This window comes from Ochotona princeps, chromosome 23 (genome assembly GCF_030435755.1).
Source record: "Ochotona princeps isolate mOchPri1 chromosome 23, mOchPri1.hap1, whole genome shotgun sequence".
NCBI lineage: Eukaryota > Metazoa > Chordata > Mammalia > Lagomorpha > Ochotonidae > Ochotona > Ochotona princeps.
Genome location: NC_080854.1, coordinates 24,230,976 through 24,250,288, shown reverse-complemented (window position 1 = coordinate 24,250,288; position 19,313 = coordinate 24,230,976). Strand labels below are relative to the sequence as shown.

The 19,313-nt window shown below is 38.7% G+C and overlaps 1 protein-coding gene across 4 annotated transcripts in view; it reads right to left on the bottom strand.

The window, feature by feature from the left end:
• The window catches only part of ZFR (zinc finger RNA binding protein), an 81,812-nt gene that overhangs the window by 14,912 nt on the left and 47,587 nt on the right, over positions 1-19,313 (bottom strand). For all 4 annotated transcript variants that reach the window (XR_009247543.1, XM_058680223.1, XM_058680222.1 and 1 more), the window contains 5 exons: positions 13,269-13,414; positions 8,014-8,176; positions 7,007-7,212; positions 5,889-6,039; positions 3,344-3,485 (listed from right to left, as the gene is read on the bottom strand). Coding sequence is in view for 3 of the 4 variants with exons in the window: in XM_058680223.1 (XP_058536206.1) it covers positions 3,344-3,485; positions 5,889-6,039; positions 7,007-7,212; positions 8,014-8,176; positions 13,269-13,414 (808 nt within the window). In the remaining variant the exon portion in view is untranslated. The remainder of the gene's footprint in view (positions 1-3,343; positions 3,486-5,888; positions 6,040-7,006; positions 7,213-8,013; positions 8,177-13,268; positions 13,415-19,313) is intronic.

Sequence of the window (19,313 nt, the reverse complement as noted above, 5' to 3'; positions counted from 1 at the left end):
TTGCTAAAAGGCATAAAAATTACAGGGCACAAAGGATTTAATAATCCACTGAGTAAATCAAATGAATATGATAGACAAACAAAGACATTCATGAATGAGTAAAATAGGAAAAAGTTAAAGATGACATTAGGAGTTCTAGTTGCACCGCTGGCCAAGTTATCATCTATCTCATTATGTGGATTCACAAATTTCTAAAAGTGCTGAAGAATACCACTCCTGGTCTGCACTTTCTTTTCTCAGTTTTTGCTCCTTAGTTAGATGGATATGATTTTTCAGCAGCTGTGTTAGAGGGGAGACTCACAGATAGCCAAGTGGAATGCTGTGGCATCTTGAGAATGGACAATGAAAGAGCAATTTTATGCAATAACTCAAAATTTTTAAAGAGCAGCTGCTGTACCCTGATGTACCTGGAGCAAAGAAATAATTTTGAAGGGGAAAAAGATCATGGGTAAGCAAACTAAGAATTTTTAGAAAGGAAAGAGGAAACATCAATAGCAGAAAACCTCTCTCTCCCCCAGGTATGCAGATAATAATAATAATAATATCTCTTTCCCTGCTCTCACTATATTGTTGCCAACAAAATGCAAATAGGTGAGAATGCACAATCCCCTAACAACCTCTAAATTTTCACATTAACTTATAATTTTATAATTTCCCAAAAAATAAGAAAATGTTTATTCATAAGCATTCACAACCTTGCAAATTTTAATAAGTGATTTAAATTCAAAGATGCCAAGACATCTATTGCAATTTAAAAGCAAATTAGATCTAAAAATGTAAGAAATTTGTTAAAATTCTGAGTGTGGATTTTTGCACCCATTTTGTATTTCAAATGGATTAACCCCTTAGATAAATTGTGCTAAAAATCATAGCTGTGGCCTAACACTCAGTTAACAAAACAAAAAATCAGTTGATTTATGAAAATACAGATCTTTTTCCTACATTTCTTAATTGTAAGGGGTTAATCACTAATTAGAAGACATGCTGTGTCCACACTATTTTATGATTAAATGTTAATGGGAATAGATTAATTTAAATTAACATGGTTATGTAAAATATAAAAACCATTCAACCATTTAAAAACTAGTGTGAACACTGCTCCAGTCTAGAAAAGACAAGGACAGAACAAACAAAACAGCCACACAAAGGACAGCAAATGCCAGACTCTGCATCCAAAATCCCTCCCTAATCAAACGGCAGATGTGACACTGAGCTTCTGAAAACCTTGGTCAAAAATCCTTCCGATGTCTTGGCAGCAACCCCTGACAGGAATCAATCAATCCCCTCCTAGAAGGCTTTGGACCGGGCCTGATAAGCTACAAGTGGAAGAAAACATACATAATAATACTTAGCTTGCTGCAGACAAACTCTGTAGCAAGGGTTAGAGCATTCTGAACATTTCAAACGTAAAGTCAATTAAATGGTTACTAAATGTTTAACTGTCAAACACAGTATACAAAAATACATGTGTCATGTGTTTAACAGTTATTTGGACAATTTAATCATTTATTAGGTAATTTTTTGATTAAACGGGATTACTACACAACAAAGAGGCTAACACACTATGCACAATTGATTTACAATTCTTCTTTCCGGCAAAGCCTTCCTTATCCCTCGTACTATCTCCCCAAAGCAAGCTATAGGCTTTCAATGATTCGAAGACACAGAGCGCTGGGAGCTGCAGTCCGAGAGAATACATACCGTTATTCTGCAGCAAGAAAGAAGCAATCTTCATAATGAAGCTACAGACATGGTTTACTGCAGTGATCTGCAGCAGGGACACTCTATCAATGCTTCTACATTTGTGCACATTCAGTGTCTGGAAGCAATATCTTTCAATTTTGGACTGATCAGATCCCTCACAATCATGTTTAAGAAATTCAGAACAGTAATTCTAACTGAAGTCTGGGTCAGACAAAAATATAATTTTGTTTCCTTTAAAAGGGATAAGTTAACAATTCACTATAAACATCTTAGGGCTAAAATCAGACTCCTGAAACATAAAATGGCTTGATAGTATTTAAACAAAATGAAAACAAAATGTACTCTAAAGTAAATTAAGAAGCTATATAAGCATAATTTTCTACTAAATACAGCAATATTTTTATATCTTATTTGAAATCTTAATTATGGGGTCACATGCTATATATGACCTGACCAGATTGACTCAGAAACTATTTCTCCAACAACACCCATAACCAGACCTTGAGTGGAAACTCGTGTTTATATAAAAAAATCCTTTATACAAAAGCCATTTATTTTTAAGTTGTAAAGTTTAAGATATAACTTAAGAGTCCTAACATAGTGTGTGTACATGTATACATTCATATAAAAGTATGTTACAATAAGTATGTCTCCTAATGACACTTTCAGCAAAATGTTTCTTTTCTTGGGTTGTAGAAAACCCAGTGTCTTAGAAACAACTGCTCTGCAATAAAACCAATTTAAAGGGACTGGTTTAACCTATTTCGCTAAAAAATATCAGGGTATATTTTAACTCCATACTCAATAAGTTAATGTATAAAAACAACATGAAAGGAAACAAAGTAAATTTTATCTGACCCATAAAACAACAGTACCACCACTGCGGACACTGGTCATGCTTTTCTGCTTAAAAGCTTTTGAAGCTTTAAAAACGTTACAGAACAGTCCCTAAAGCAACATTGCTGGCACCAGCAGGATCTCATAGTCTACAATGTTACGTTTAAAAACCTTAGCTGCTTTGACTAACTAGTTACATTTGTACCATTTATTTTCCAATACATCTGGTAAGACCTTAGGGTCAAAGTCCACGTGTAGGTGCATTAGGATGCTCTGCACTTAGCACAGTAAGTGCTCCACAGAAAAAGCAACCTCAGAGAACTAGAAATAACCATCTCAGAACAAGCCAATCCATGACTACACAACTTCTTTCAATGCCAATGTCATGAGTGTTTAGCCAATTTCACTTGTGCAACTCCGTCTTTTTTGAAACAAAAGGCAAGAGCAAGAACTTAATAGAAGTTAAACTTGTAACCATTAGTTACTAGAAACATTTAAAACACTGCTAACAAAAATGATTTTAAAGGTTTTTTCCAGAAATCTGAGGTTAGCAAGAAAAGAAAATTCAAGAAAATCAACCATACCATTAATATTTTATACAAGAATACTTCACTAAAAAGAGCATATGCTTTGCAAGCAATGATCTTAAGCAAAACTGGTTGCTAAGTAAGTCCAATCTATCAAATTCATTTGTAATGCCAGCATGTTGCCTTCTAGGGCTATATGCCATCTTAAAAAAGAGTAGATAAATTTTTAAAAGTTTTAAAAAATAGGACCGTAGAGTATTTAATGGCTTTCCAACCTCCTTCCCTCATGTTCTCTTCTCGAATAATTGGAGATGTCAGGGTAATAGTGACTTGCATTTTGGGTTCCACACATGAATTCAAAATTATTGCTGCTTCAGATACAGCACATTTTATGTCATACTTCTCAGGACTTATAACCTATGAAATGAAATAAGAAATTAGCTGGATCTATTCCAACAAGAAGAAAGAACAGTTTTCATGTCACTTTACCTTTCTATCATAACCACATACAACTTCAACTAAGAATTATATGCCAATATATGCCAACATTATTTAGTTCTTGATTCTCCTTACTTTTGTGCAATTTTTTATTGAACTAATACCATTATCTGCACATGTCTCTTACATGAATTCTTAGATAAAAGAAAAACTATCATATCACATAAATTTGCAGAAGTTTAAATGAATCAATTTTACAAAACAGTAAATACTAGATAAATATTAACCATAATAATGATGATGAATTATTTATCCATTTATCTACTTTTACAATAAAAAGTGATGGATTTGGCAGAATAGATTCTTTATTAACTACTATTTTGTTAGAAAATACTTAAAATACAGAAATTATCCTATAATAAGAAATTCTATCTAGAACACTGGATATCTAAAACAACAAGCAATGCCAGAGATAAACTTCAATGCCACATTTCTCTTCCTAGCTGCTCTGCTGTGATATGGTACCACTCTGACTCATTGTAGTAATATGCATTACCAATGAAAACCAGATCCTTGGATTTACAGTGCCTAATTAAATCACAAAGTTTTAAAATAAAATTTTATATCCTGATTTTTGAATCTTTAAATTAAAAAAAAAACTTTAAATGTTAAGTTATTTGGACAAGCTAATATATAAAATGAAAGCTTTTTTTTCATCTGTTTTGAGAGGCAGCGAGAGAGAAACAATTGCAGAGAAGGTGCTATCTACTGGTTCACCTCCCAAATGCCCTCAGTGATGGAGTGTGGGTCAGGCCCAAGCTGGCAGGAACTGCACTGAATTTCCCACCACTCTACTGCCTCCTTTAGAGTCTACACTGCAAGAAGCAGGAACAGAATGTGGATTAGCAACTTCATCACAGCGCCAAAAGGAATGCTCCATTACTTGTGCTTACCAGGATTTACTGGAGACAAGAGAGGAATTTCTTAACACTATAAACATCTATGTAGAAGATGGAAGATACAGTGTCTCTTGCTTACTTGTGGTTTTGCTTTCGATGGTTTCAGTTACCACAGTCAACCACTATCCAAACATATTAAATGGAACAATCCAGAAACAAATCGTTTTAAGTGTTACATTGTGTAGTTTTAACAAAACCTGATGCTATCTAGTGCCTAGGACGTAAACCATCCCTGTCAGCAAACATGCTGCATCGGTATCCGTTCACTAGCTACTTCAGAGCTCTCCTGTTTATCGGACTGACTGTTCAAGGCATCACAGTGCTTATGTTCAAGTCATATAAACACAAGAGTTGTGATGCTCCCAATTTGGATATGCCAGAGATGACAGAATGCCACATTAAAGTGAAAAGGTAAAAGCTTTTTACCTTAAGAAAAAAATCACACACCATGGCTATTACATGTTACTGTGTTACTTTCTACACATGTCCAATCATATATTAACTTTAGATAGCTATCTAGAGATAACAGATAGCTATAGGGAAAAAAATCAGTACTATGAGTGTCTAGGAATACCTATGGATAACAGGGGACCACTGTATTCAGAATAAAATACAGAAATTTAAAACAGATACTGATTAACTATATTTTATTAAAAATATATTAAATTGGGCCCAGAGCAATAGCCTAGTGACTAAGTCCTCACATTGAAAGCCCAGGATCCCATATGGGCACCGGTTCATGTTCCAGCTGCTCCACTTCCCATCCAGCTCTTTGCTTGTGGCCTGGGAAAGCAATAGAGGATGGCCCAAAAACCTTAGGACCCTGCACCCATGTGGGAGACCTGGAAGAAGCTCTTGGCTCCTGGCTTTGGACTGCTCTGAAACTCTAGTTGTAGAGGCCGCTTGGGGAGTGAAACAGTGGACAGAAGATCTCTTTCTCCCCTTTTCTCTGTAAATCTGCCTTTTCAATTTTTTTTAACTAAGTAAGATATTTATAAATTTTCAATTTTTTTTTAACTAAGTAAGATATTTACAAATTTTAAAAAGGTTTAAGCTAGCTATATATAGACCTGGTTTTCGAAAAACCACCTGTTGTCCTCAGCAACTGCCTTCTTACAACTTAAGTCTTGGAATAATAACAGAAAAAAGAAGGCATATGCTGATATTTTACATTTTTTAAATAAGTAAGGAAGATGGCTTTATGTCAAATACAAGTGCCATAAAAACCTAAAAAGACAAAGTAGAAAATAGTTTTATAGGCTTGCACAATCAAGCAAAAAATTCAACATATAAAGTTGAGCCAAAAATTTAAAGACTGGCGTAGGCTTAAACTAAAGCACAGTGAGTACTGCCAAAAACATAGGAAGCAGACAACTGGTAAAAATTAAAATTAACATAAAATTAACATTTCCATAATACTTACAGCAAGTTGTTTGGGGAGGTTTTCTGCAATTCGGCTTAATAATGACTTAGAAGGTTTTTCTGAGCAAAGCAAAACAAGATGTACATTTCTATCTCCTCTGAGAAGTAATCCTTTTGCCAATACTCCCACTCGCAAAACTCCTTTCAAAGCTCTGCAATAAAATGGAATTTTAATTTTATTATGACATTTTTCAATCATAATCATGATATTCTCTAAATACACAATAATCAATTAAATAACCATTATACAATTAAAATTTTCAACTACAGGAGAAAACACCCAGTATTCTTAGAATTAAACTTTAATCTAGATAAGCAATCACGATTAAAAAACAAATTGATTTGAATTCTCACAGGGACAAGTGCAAATAAAGGATGCTAACAATTCTGTTACTTATTTTACAAGTTAGAATAATTACAGTCAGGTTAAGGTAAGACAAAACTATTTCCAAATGATAAAGGGAAAATGAAAAGTAACAAAAAATGCAAACTTTATAACTGCCACCTCAGGGTTTTTGTGCTTTATGAGCAGGGTTGTGACGCAGCAGGCCTGCAATGCTGGCTACTCCACGTGGGGTCCAGCTGCACACTCAGCACCTGAGAACGCAGCGGAGGGTGGGCCGAGCGCTCGGGTCACCCAGCTGGACTTGGATGCAGTTCTAGAAACTGTGCTTCAGCCTGGCCCATTGGGCGTGATACACCAGATGGAATAGCTCTTTCTCTTTCAGTGTCTCCCACTGTCTCTGTTGCTCTTGCAAATAAATAATTTTCCCCCTTTTAATACAGTTATTGGAACTCATACTGGGTATGTGTCAGATGTAACTAATACATAAGAACAAAAACAGCAAATGAATGTAAGAGACTCGTTATAGTTCCATATAAACAAATCAAATGAGTGAAAATGTTAAGAGTAGAGACGATACGTGTTCTTGGCAGAATTACATGTGTCACTTTGGGGAAAAAATGCATGTAAAAACATTAAGTATCTGACCCAGGCATATTTAAGGAATGCAGATTCAGACCAAGGGTTGTCAGTCTTTGTATCATGATGTCAAATACAAGAAGTCCATGTAAGGAAAACCAAAAAATCCACAAATAGAAAAACTCATGAGAACATACCTGTCTTTCCCTCCCTCTTTCTTATCGTCTCCTTCCTTGTTCTTGCTCTTTTCATGTTCAGATAAGCTGTCTGAAACAAGTTTCAGAGCACGTTCTGTGATAGAAACAATTTTCTGCACTGCCTGTAACTCCTCCTCAGTTGGATAAATGGTTGCATGCTTTGTCATTACATAACGGTCATCAGAGGAGTCAGGACGACGTAAAGGCTAGAGAGAAAGTTATTTCATGTAAAAAAAGCAAACAACACATACGTACTTGCTACGTTTTCAATAATCAAATTGGTTCATGTTAAATGGCCATTTAAAAACAATTTGTATTTTTAAAAAATTTTCATGAAAAAATTTATAAAAATGTATGCCATTCAGACTATAAATAGATGTGTACAAGCCTTGCCTAGAACAGCAGATACACTTAATGCTTCAAAGATGCCTCTTATTCCAATAACCCAAGTTTTTTGCAGCGTAAGACTACAACGACACACAACAGTTCCTTAAAATGCTTTTACTCAGCATTCAAACACTGAACATGCAGATCTTTCCTACAACATTCCTAACAATACACTCGGGTGCCTATCCTGACCCAGCTGTCAACCCCCTTTCACTCAAGTTAGAATAAGTTTTGTGAAGAGGTAAAGATTCCACAAGTAGGCAGGCAGGTAAAACTAACGTGAAGGCCAAGCAGTCAACTTCAAATTAGTTTTTCCTTCAAAGAAACAATAAAATATTTAACATTGAAAGAGTTAGCATAGTAAGTTTGGCTTCCATGTCTTTCAAATAAATTAATCTTTAAAAACTTCACGGAAATTTCATGAAATCTTATACATAAAGACACTGGACTTAAGAATCAGTAATTAAAAGGAAGGAAAATTCTAAATCAGTTAAAAAACTCAAATTAAGATTGTTAGATAACATATTAGATCTAAAAATTAACCCTTCTTAAATTGTTATCTTCTAATGCTAAACCAGTCTTACACTGTCCGCCCTTGCATACACCGAGTGGATACTCACTGCAGGCCCCTGTGGCTGCGGAGGCATGCCTGGGCGGACTCCCAGCAGGCCTAACGGGCCGGGAGGACCATGCGGATAGCCTCCGTCCGGCATGCGGCGGCGGTCGTCCCAGTGATGCTGCTCTTCCTCCACTCTTCTCCAGTACATGTCCTCTTCATAGCGCCTAGAGCATAAAGAACAGTATTGTAAGTACATGAGGGACAATACCAAGGACGTGCTTCAACAAGCGACAAAAAAGTTATGAAAAACCCCATCCAAATCAACACTTTTCTGTTTTTTGCTACTACTTATGGTTTCACTTATTTGATTCCATAAAGAAGTAAATGGAAATGAATCAAAGAGAATAGAGGAAATAGCCAAACAAAATGTCACAGCCCAAGAAAAAAGCAGGAAAGAGGGAGAAAAGGTTTAAGAAAGCTCGGTGCTCCTTCCACCACCACCAAAGTGCGTGCCCAAGGTGCATGGGGAACATGTACGGATTTTCTTCACCTCCTCTAAGAAACAACCATTCTTTTCCTACAAAAAAAAACCTTCGTAGACTATCACTAATTTCCTCACTGAAGATACACAAAGTTGTTTCTCTGTCCTTTTTAATCAGTATTTTATTTATTTGAAAGAGTGACAGGAGTATGAGTTGTGGGAAGGGGAGTGGGGAGGGAGGAGAGGAGGGAGGTAGAGAGAGGAAGAGAGAGAAAGAATGTATCTTTTGTCTGCTGGTTCATTACCCAGATTTCTGCCATCGTCAGAGGTGGGACAGGCAGGAACCAAGAGATGAACCCAAGTTTCCCATGTGGGTAGCAAAGGTACAAATATGTGGCCCATCTTTTACTGCTTTTCCTAGGATATTGGCAGGGACTCAACTGAGAAAAGCAAAGCTAGGATGTAAACTGGTGTGTATGTGGGAATGCTGGCATTTCATGCAGCACCTTAAGCCACTGGACCACAACGCAGGTCTCCAACAGGGATTTCTCTACTTTGAAGAAAACTAAGAGTCCAAGTCAGTACAATAAACAAATAGCAATCCAGGGCTTCACTATGTGAGATATTCAGGGGAAATGAGAAATACGGTAAAGTTTAAAAAAAAAAAAAGCCCTCAGGTTTTGGCAAGAAGAAACAACTGTTGCCACATGGGAGGGGTGGGGAGCGTCAAGCCTGTGAGTCACAAAATCACTCACTCTGACTCTTCCAAGGCAACACAGGTGAGACCTGAAATTCAAAAAACCTATATTGAAATAATTTTTTAAATTTATTTTATTATTTTTAAAAAGACTTATTTTTATTGGAAAGTTGGATATTATACAAAGAGGAAATACAGAGACAAAAATCTTGTCTGTTGATTTACTTCCCAAGTGGTGGGAATGGCTTGAGCAGAGCTGAAGCCAGGAGCCTGGAGCTTCTTCCACCTCCCCTACATGGGCCCCCATCTGGGCTGTCCTCGACGGCGAGACAGCTTCCCAGGGCACAAGCAGAGAGCTGGATGGGAAGTGGGGCTGCTGGGACACGAACCAGCGCCCACATGAGATCCCAACACTTGCAAAGTGAGGACTTGCTGCTCGGCTATTGTGCCAGGCCCAGGATAATTTAAGTTGATAATTTTGTATAGCCAATGAACAATGTTACAAATATTCAAATAGACCTTGAGCTAAAAAAAAAAAAAATCTTGTCTCTGCTTTGCTTGTCAACAAATTAAAAATCCATTCAAGTTTCTTTTTCATCATTTCCCTCTTTGTTTCAACTTCATTTTATTTATTTATTAAAATTTACCTTATTTTTATGTAAAAGGCAGATTTCCAGAGAGAAGGAGAGACAGAGATCTTCGATCCACAAGTTCATTCCCCAAATAGCCACAAGAGTTCTGGAAAAATCATACTCATTCTAGTTTTGAGTAATTTAGTACTATTAAAGCGTTATATTAGGTATAATTTCATAAAGAACTAGACTAGGGGCCCAATGGCGTGGCCTAGTGGCTAAGGTCCTCGCCTTGAACACGCTGGGATTCCATATGGTCGCCGGTTCTAATCCTGGCAGCTCCACTTCCTCTCTCTCTCCTCCTCTCTGTATGTCTGACTTTGAAATAAAAATAAATCTTAAAAAAAAAAACTAGACTAGGATCTAAGTACATAAAATTGAAAAATGTAACAGGAGCAAAACTACTTTAAAAAGTAACATAGTAACAAGTATGAAATAAGTAACAAGCAATTTTCCACAGAACAAATACAGGCCCCATAGAGGCCAGAAGGTGGTGTTGTGAATAAGCTGCTGCACACAATGATGGTGTCCCACTTACTTGGGTGACAGTTCAAATCTTAGCTGTTTTATTTCTGATTTGGCTCCCTTTTAGCACTTGGAAAAGCAGATCAAGATGGCCCAAGTCCTTGGGCTCTTGTACCTGTGTCAGAGACCTGGTTGTGGCCTAGCACAGACTCAGTCATTGTGGTCATTTGGAGAATGCACCAGCAGATGGAACAGTCTCTCTCAGCCTTTCAAATCAATCAATCAATCTTAAAAAATAAAGGCTACCAGGCCTGGAACAGTAGCCATTCAGTTTAAGCCCTTGTCTTGCACAGTCTGTCATCCCATATGGGCGCTGGTTCTAATCCCGGCTGCTCCACTTCCCTTCCAGCTCCCTGCTTGTGGCCTGGGAAAGCAGTCAAGGACGGCGAAAAGTCTTGGGACTCTATATACACACAGGAGACACGGAGGAAGCTGTGGGCTCCTGGCTTCGGACTGGCTCAGATCCAGCTGTTGTCACTGCTTGGGGAGTTGTTAATAGCTGGCTTTAACATGTTACAACAGCGTGGGATGACTGGGATGCTTCCAAGGGATTCAGGAAGTCATGTTCATTTTCATAACAATACTAAGATATTTATTGGCCCCTTTCCTCCCCTCTGTCAATCTCTTATGAGGAATAGAGAGGCTGACAACATAATAAACACAAAAATAACAGAATGTCTTACAAAACAGTATTAATACTTTCCACTATTTTGGCACAGAAATGCAGTTACTTGACAGTTAATTTTCACATCATATTATTAAGCATGTTTAATCCAAATGTTCAGTTATTAAAAATATTTAATCATATTTAAATACAAAAATGGCCTCTTTAATATTTAAATTTATCAGCTTTAATGTATAATAAATATTAACAGCTATAACCCAGAGGAACAAAAAGTCTTAGGAATCCTAAAACAACAAAGTATGTCCTTAGATCAATAGGTGTGAGAAGCACTGATAATACACAACACAAGCAGATACACCCTTCAAACATTCCCAATTCACTATTAGCACACCATGCTAGGAAAAATAACATAGCCTCAATGAGGGCCCATGTTACAATAATTGCAACAGGAAAGCACTGGGAAAAAAAATCCACATATCTAACAATAAAAGACTGGTTATAAAAACCATTTAAATATAGACAAAAGGTAAATCTACACAGGCAGAAAGTGGTGTAATGTTTAGGTTGGGAATAAGATAGAGGCTGCTGGGGGACAAAGGGAGAATGTACGTTAACAGGTTTGTGGTTTCCTTTAGGGGTGATGAACAGTCCCCAATAAAACTTTTATTTATATAAACAAATGTCTAGAGAATAGGCCATCTCAATCCTCCTCCAACACACCTTCAAAGTTCCTATTAATGAAATCTTTTAAAAAAAATTATTCTTAAAAAAAAGGGGGGTGGGGCCCGGCGGGGTGGGCTAGAGACTAAAGTCCTCACCTTGAACGCGCCGGGATCCCATATGGGCGCCCATTCTAATCCCGGCAGCTCCACTTCCCATCCAGCTCCCTGCTTGTGGCCTGGGAAAGCAGTTGAGGACGGCCCAAGGCTTTGGGACCATGCACCAGCATGGGAGACCTGGAAAGAAGTTCCTGGTTCCCGGCTCCGGATAGGCGCAGTAGTGGCCGTTGCAGTCACTTGGGGAGTGAATCATCGGACGGAAGATCTTCCTCTCTGTCTCTCCTCCTCTCTGTATATCTGACTTTGTAATAAAAAAAAAAAGGGGGGGTGACCTGCGCAGTAGCCCAGTGGATAAAGTCCTCGCTTTGCATGTGCTGGAATCCCATATGGGCGCCCGTTCTAATCCCAGCAGCCCCACTTCCCATCTAGCTCCACGCTTGTGGCCTGGGAAGGCAGTTGAAGACGGCACAAAGCCTTGGGACACTGCACCTGCATGGGAGACCCGGCAGAGACTCCAGGCTCCTGGCTTTGGATTGGCTCAGTTCTGGCCACTGAGGCCCATTGGGGAGTGAAACAACAGACACTTCTTCCTCTCTGTCTCTTCTCCACTCTGTATATCTGACTTTCCAATGAAACAAAAATGTTTAAAAAAAAGTTTGGGAGCTGGCACTGTGATGGAGCAGGTAAAGGCACTGTAAGTCACGCTTACATCCTGTGTGGGCACCAGTCTGAGAGGAACAGCTGTTAAGACTTCTGATCTAGCTTCCTGGTAATGGCCTGGGAACATCAGTAGACAACAGGTCCCATACCCACCTGAGAAACCCCAATGAAACTCCGGGCTTCTGGCTCCAGGCTGCTGCAGCCCTGGCCACTGTGGCCATCTCAATGAACCAGCAGATGAAGATTTCTCTATATATATAACTATGACTTTTAAGATTTACTTATTTTTATTACAAAGTCAGATATACACAGAGGAGGAAAGATAGAGACGAAGATCTTCTGTCCAATGATTCACTCCCCAAGTGACCGCAACGGCCGGTACTACGCCGATCCAGAGCCAGGAGCCAGGAACTTCCTCCAGGTCTCCCACACGGGTGCAGGATCCCAAGGCATTGGGCCATCCTCGACTGCTTTCCCAGGCCACAAGCAGGGAACTGGATGGGAAGTGGAGCTGCTGGGATTAGAATGGGCGCCCATATGGGATCCTGGCAAGTTCAAGGTGAAGACTTTCGTCTCTAGGCCACACCGCTGGGCCCCAATAAATATTTAAAGTAAAAAAAAAAAACAATGTTCCAGATAGCTCTCTAAAAACCATGTTCTATTTTGCTTGCTTTAAACTGAGACATTTATTTACAGTACTAAATCATTTCTTCAACATTTCCTAACACCAGGGCCACACTGAATACTAGAACAGCCAATCATTTAGTTTTATTGCATGTTTTTCCTAGACCTAGAATCTTATAGGAAAGTAAAAGCACTGAGAATATAATAAATCTGGATTTCCCTGAATCAGAATCACCCACAACAGCTCAGAAAGGCGGAACCACTTCCTACCACGCTAGTCGAAGCTACTGTACCTCATCTCCATTCTCCAGCGTTCCTCTTCTTCTCTTCTTCGCCAGTACTCCTCCTTCTGCATTTGCTTTCTCATTTTCTCTTCTTGAATCTTTCTTGCTCGAATGCTGGGCTTCACTTCCACTTGCAAATCTGGATTTACCTTTTTCTGTTAATAAAGGCAAGCATTTAATATACTAGCAGCCTCTTTCAGCAATTTACATGTATTTCTAAGCAAATTAGTCTATATATTTTTCCATTACTGAGGCTTTTACCTGCAAATTTCCTATACAGTAAAAATCAAGACACTTAAATGGAATCATAAGAGAGTCAGAATGCATTAATAAAAATCTTAACTATTCCAAATATGAAATGGCATACAACTATGGATGAAACACATAGCTTATTCACTATTAATTCTGACAGTAACTACTCTTGTGTTGCTACTCTTTATTTGAAAGGTAGAGAGAAATAGTCATGCAAAGATCTTCCAACCTGCTTCTTAACTGCATGCAATAACCAATGCGAGAACAGCCTGAAACCAGGAGATCCATCCAGACTTCCCAAGCAGGTGGCAGGGACCCACATACTTGAGCTACCATCTGCTGGCACTCGGGCACATTAGCAGAAGATGGATTTTACACAGAGGTGGGACTGGCACTCAAGCACTCCGGCATGGGATGCAAACAGTCCAAGCACGGGCTGATACCCTACAGCACATTAGCTTCAAAATGACTCTTTTTATATAAAATACTGTTCCGGAATTGACTATTTATTTTCATAGAACCCTGTATTTTAAAAAAAAAGTATGAAAAAAAAATACACGGTCCAAACTAATAAATATTTAAATACAGTATTTAAAGATTTATTCATTTTTTTATTGGAAAAGCAGATTTACTGAGAGAAGAAGAGAAAGATTTTCCATCCACTGGTTTGCTGCCCAAGTGGCTGCAACAGCACGTGCTGAGCCAAACCAAACCCAAGAGTAAAGCCAGGAGCTTCTTCTGGATCGCCCACATGGGCGCAGGCTCCCAAGGCTTTGGGCCATCCTCTACTCCTTTCCCAGGCCACAAGCAGGAAGTTGGTTGGGAAGTGGAGTAGCCAGGTTACGAACCGGTACCCATATGGGATCACAGGCGTGCAAGGTGAGAATTTAGCCACTAGGCCGTTGCACTGGGCCCAACAATATTTAGATTGAAAAAAAAAATTATTCTCCCACGTGTGTGCAGGGACCTGAATACTTTAAACCTTCATTTATTCACTGCCTCCCAGTGTGCTTCTTAGTAGTATTTCCATTTATTTTCCCAGTTAGTGTAACTGGTAAGAACATGTTAAGTAAGGTATTGTTTTAGGAGGACATTGTGACCGTAGAAGGTCAGTGAGTACAGGATTAGTTGTTTGGATATTTGGAGGAGAATAACCAAATGGCTACCTTTTGTATACCTGATGAGATATCACTTGTATAAGAACAGTTGAGTGGAAAGTAATATACAAGAGAAAAGGACTTCCAAACAAAGGCATAGAAACAGTTGATGGTTTTGTTGATGAACTAAGTATCTCTACCTTAATCCTGTATGACCCTCAGTGTATAAAGTCTGATGCCACTAATAAACTACGGCTTTTGACCATCAGTCAGGGTCCACGTGTGTTATTATCGGCTCCGTGCACCAAGTCCATCACTGCGGGACAGCGACAACTGGCGCCCGAACAGGGACATGAGAGAAGAAGAGAAAGTGCAGCGGAGACCCCCACAAAAAGTGGTGAGTGGGACAATGGGCCAGAACCAGTGTAGGGCACAGTCTTTTATCTCTCTTATACAGAATTTTTTAGTGAAAAGTGGAGCGAAGGTAACTAGGCAGCAATTGCGTTCTTATTTAGAGCTTGTTAGTGAATATAATCCTTGGTCTCCAGATGAAAGGACACTAGAAACTGGACTTAAGAATTTTACTCAGAAAAATGGTGAAAAGGCCGGAAGGATAGAAGATAGTTTTTGGATTATATCGGCTTTAATTAGAGCTATTATTATAATTTTAGAAGGGGAATCTGCAAGAAATTCCTCTAAGGGGAGACACCCCCAAAATGTAGCTAAAAAAGAAGTGTTTCATAGTACGAACAAGAAAGAGAAAGGGAATCCTTAAGAGGCCCACCTAACAGGAAAGGACGCTGTAATATGGCTAAAAAAGAAACGCCTCATAGTACAGATGAGGAGGATGGCCAAGAGGAGCCTGTGAGAGATCTCCCTAACGGGAGACGCCACCGTAATGTGGCTAGGAAAGAAATGGCTTATACTGCAGATGAAGATGAGAAAGAATGTGTGAGAGACCCTCCCACGAGGAGATGCCACTGTAATGCAGCTAAAAGAGAAAGGCCTTATACTACAGATGTGGAAATTAGAAGAAAACTTGGAAGATGTTACCATAATGTAACTGAAAATGAAATCAGAACTAAGAAAAAGAAAATTTTCAGTGTTAAACCACAGGATTTCTCTAGTGAGGTAAATGAGGCTGGGATAAAGCAACAGTTAAATATCAGCCCATGCCGTCTTGCTCTTAAATCTGATCAAAAACGTTTCCAAATGTCTGATGTTCCCCGGAGACCTCATGAATTCCGATTGCTTTTTCCAATCATACTTAGTCAAGAAAATAACCAACCTACCTATGAAAGCCTAGATGTTAATGCCATCATAGCTTTTAAAAAGGCTTGCATGTCCTACAGACCTACTTCTTCTTATGTGTGGGAATATTTAAATGGCTGGAGCCAGGGAGCAAACTGGATTCCTTATGATTTTGAAGTAATAGCAAAAATAGGGTTTTCTCCTTCTCAATATTTACAATGGAAAATGTGGAGAAGCGATATGACTAAAGAAAAACTGCTGTCCTTAGGAGCATCAGGTCGGCAACTCCCTGGTGGAGGACAATCGACTTATGATATGTTGGTTGGAGATGGACAGTGGGTTACTACAGAGCAACAGATAGAGCTACCTCAAGCTGCGCTCATGCATATACAAGACGTAGCATTGTGGGCATGGGAGAAAATTGAGACTGGGTCTGAATTTGCAGGCAGTTATACAAAAGTCATTCAAGGAGCCAGAGAATCTTTTTTTTTTTTTTAAAGATTTATTTTATTTTTATTACAAAGTCAGATATACTGAGAGGAGGAGAGATAGAGAGGAAGTGGAGCTGCCGGGATTAGAACCGGCGGCCATATGGGATCAAGGCAAGGACCTTAGCCACTAGGCCACGCTGCCAAGCCCGGAGCCAGAGAATCTTATGCTGATTTTGTAAGATGTTTAACAGACTCTATAGAAAAACAAGTTAGGGGAGAAGGCACTAGGAAATTGTTGTTAAAGCAACTGGCCTTTGATAATGCAAATGAGGACTGCCAGGCTGTTATCCGTCCTATAAAAGAAAAAGAGGATCTTCTTGGTTACCTGAAAGCCTGTTGCAACATAGGGACATTTAAACACCGTGCCCGCCTAGCAGCACTTGAAACTTTTGCTATTCAAAAACAAATGAAGGCTAAATGTTTTAATTGTGGCAAGCCAGGACACCTTAGAAAAGATTGCCGAATGCTTCCTTCAACTCAAAAATACCAACTCAAAAATACTTTTAACAGTCACTCCCCTGGAATATGTCCTAAGTGCCAAAGAGGCCAACATTGGGAAAAAGAATGTAAATCCAAATTTGATCGTGATGGCAGATGCCTGTGGCCAGAAGACTCTGGGAGGGGTCAGCCCCAGGTCCCAAACATTCACAGGTTTACAAAATGGGAATCTGCAGAGAAGTTACAAACTTAAAATTGCCACTGTCTTATTGCCCCACCTGTGCTCCTCACCCTGTAAGTATAAATCCCGGAGGCTGAAATTCCAATCAGTTGTGGTGTGTACATGTTATTCATATAGCACTTTTTCCTATACAGCATTGCTTAATCATGTATACTAATTTTTAAGTACAAGTCTTTATATTAAGTTAATTTTTATGTTCACTGTCTCATTAAGTTCTCATTGTTCAAAATTAACAAAAGCGATGTTCTTGCTTTAAGGAGTATTTGGGTGATGTCATTATATCATTATAAAGTGAATGTTTGCTGTTTTGTTTGTTAATGTACCCAAGTTGTAACCGCATGTCTTTTGGAATATCTTATAATGCTGAGGAAGCTGGCCTTCAGTTGAATGGCTAGCTTTCACAATAATCACCAATTTCAAGGTCTTTTGTTGTGGTAGATATTTAGCAAATTGACTTCATCTGTATATCCATTGCAACTTTTGGGAGCTTGGAATTGAAAGAAGATACTAGGCTTTTGTAAATCTTGAGGGTTTTTTGGGGGGACATTTAATAAAAATGTGAAATTTTATCATAAATAATTTGGTATGAAATTGAACTCGAACACTATTTGATTATTTCAAGGTATAAGTTAATGTGATATTCATTGTCTACAAAGTGTTTGCATGTATTAATTGCATGTATTAATGTAATTCTTGTGTTTTTGGCTGGTTATCAAATCTCTCACTGCCTTTAATGTGTCAAGGTTTTGTATTTGTTTTAAAGATATTTGAGTGATGATCTCGCATCAATAACCAATTGTAATATATCATGTGTTATGCTAATGTCAACAACAAATCTTGTTTCAGATATTTTTAGCTATCCTTAAAAAAGCATTTAAGAATTCAAAGGTTTCAAATCCTAGGGATTCCCTTGGTATTCTTACGAGGTCTCAAGAATGCCAACGGATCTATCTCCCGTTTTATGGAGACAGTTGACCAGGCTATTGGATTATACTAAGATTATTGCCAAATAGCAAATGGAGTAAAATTTTATTGTGTCAAAACGTTGTATACATCCATGGAGTTGTGAAGGTTTAATTTTAGTTTGCGTTGCTAATTATGTATTCTTAGCATGGCTGTATTGCTGGGAAGACTGAAATTTGCAATTTTAGATTGATGGAGGGATTTCATAGCATGATCAATGTTTTTGTCTGAGTTTCTTGGTTCAAAACTATTGATTTAATGGCGTTTCACTTACTGGTTTCTGGTGAACACTAATACTAAACTTGGTTGAGGATAATATTTTCAAGTCTCCAAAAGTGTATGTGTGTGTCTGTGTGTGTGCGCACACACATGTGTGTCTTAACATTTTGTTCTTTGTAAAAAGTTGTTTCAAATTGTTATCATGTGTTGCTGTTTGTTTATCAAGAGCAGGTTGCCTTGGGGCTGTGGCAACCTGCAGCCACACCCAGAGCTTTCCGATAGAATTATAAAAGCACAAGGATGTTAAAGTTATGCTTTAAAAGCAGAAGGGGGGAATATGCTACCCCTGTAAATGCATTAATTTGGCCTTACTCACCTTAAATTTTCTTCAGATTTTGTCTCCTGGTAAGCACCAGCTCTGCGTTACTGGAGGCTGCTTGCAGGCTAAACCTGGATGTCTTTGGTTTGGTGGAGAGACCCAGCCACTCACAAGTGGAGAGGTCCAGACCCCTTGCTAACTGTGGGAAGAGGGTTTGTTTGTGTTTTCCCAGAAACTGAGCTGCAGCCTGTATGGGTGCCAGCAGGTAATATAAAGCCCTGGACTCCATTCACTGGAGGAAGCGCCTGCAGTAAGACAACTTCACGACTTCATCCTGAAAGATCCATCTCCATCAAGGAGACATTGGAGGAGGAGGAGGAGGCCAGACCCCTCCCAACACCGGGTGACATGAGGGATTCTAAGAGATTGGTGCATCAAGCGCAACTGTCCTTGACATTATGATGCATTTGATAAACACTAATAATCCGTGGGAAAGGTTATGCTCTTGTCCCTAAAATTTCCTGATGGATCCTCAAAACTATGGCTCACCTGACCTCGAAAGTGCTGCAGCTCCCTTGAACTCAACGCTGCCCCTGGAGAAGATGGAACCCCCAGTGGAGTTACCTCTAAGAACTGAAAAGCTAAATTTGTTTAATATTCCTCTGGTTCCACTACAGCTCAGGAGTGCAGAGAAATTCTGCACCTTCTTAGAATGTTTGAGGAAGACTTTAAGTGTAACTTGTTATTTATAGATTTTAATGACCTTAGACATTAGAAAAGCCA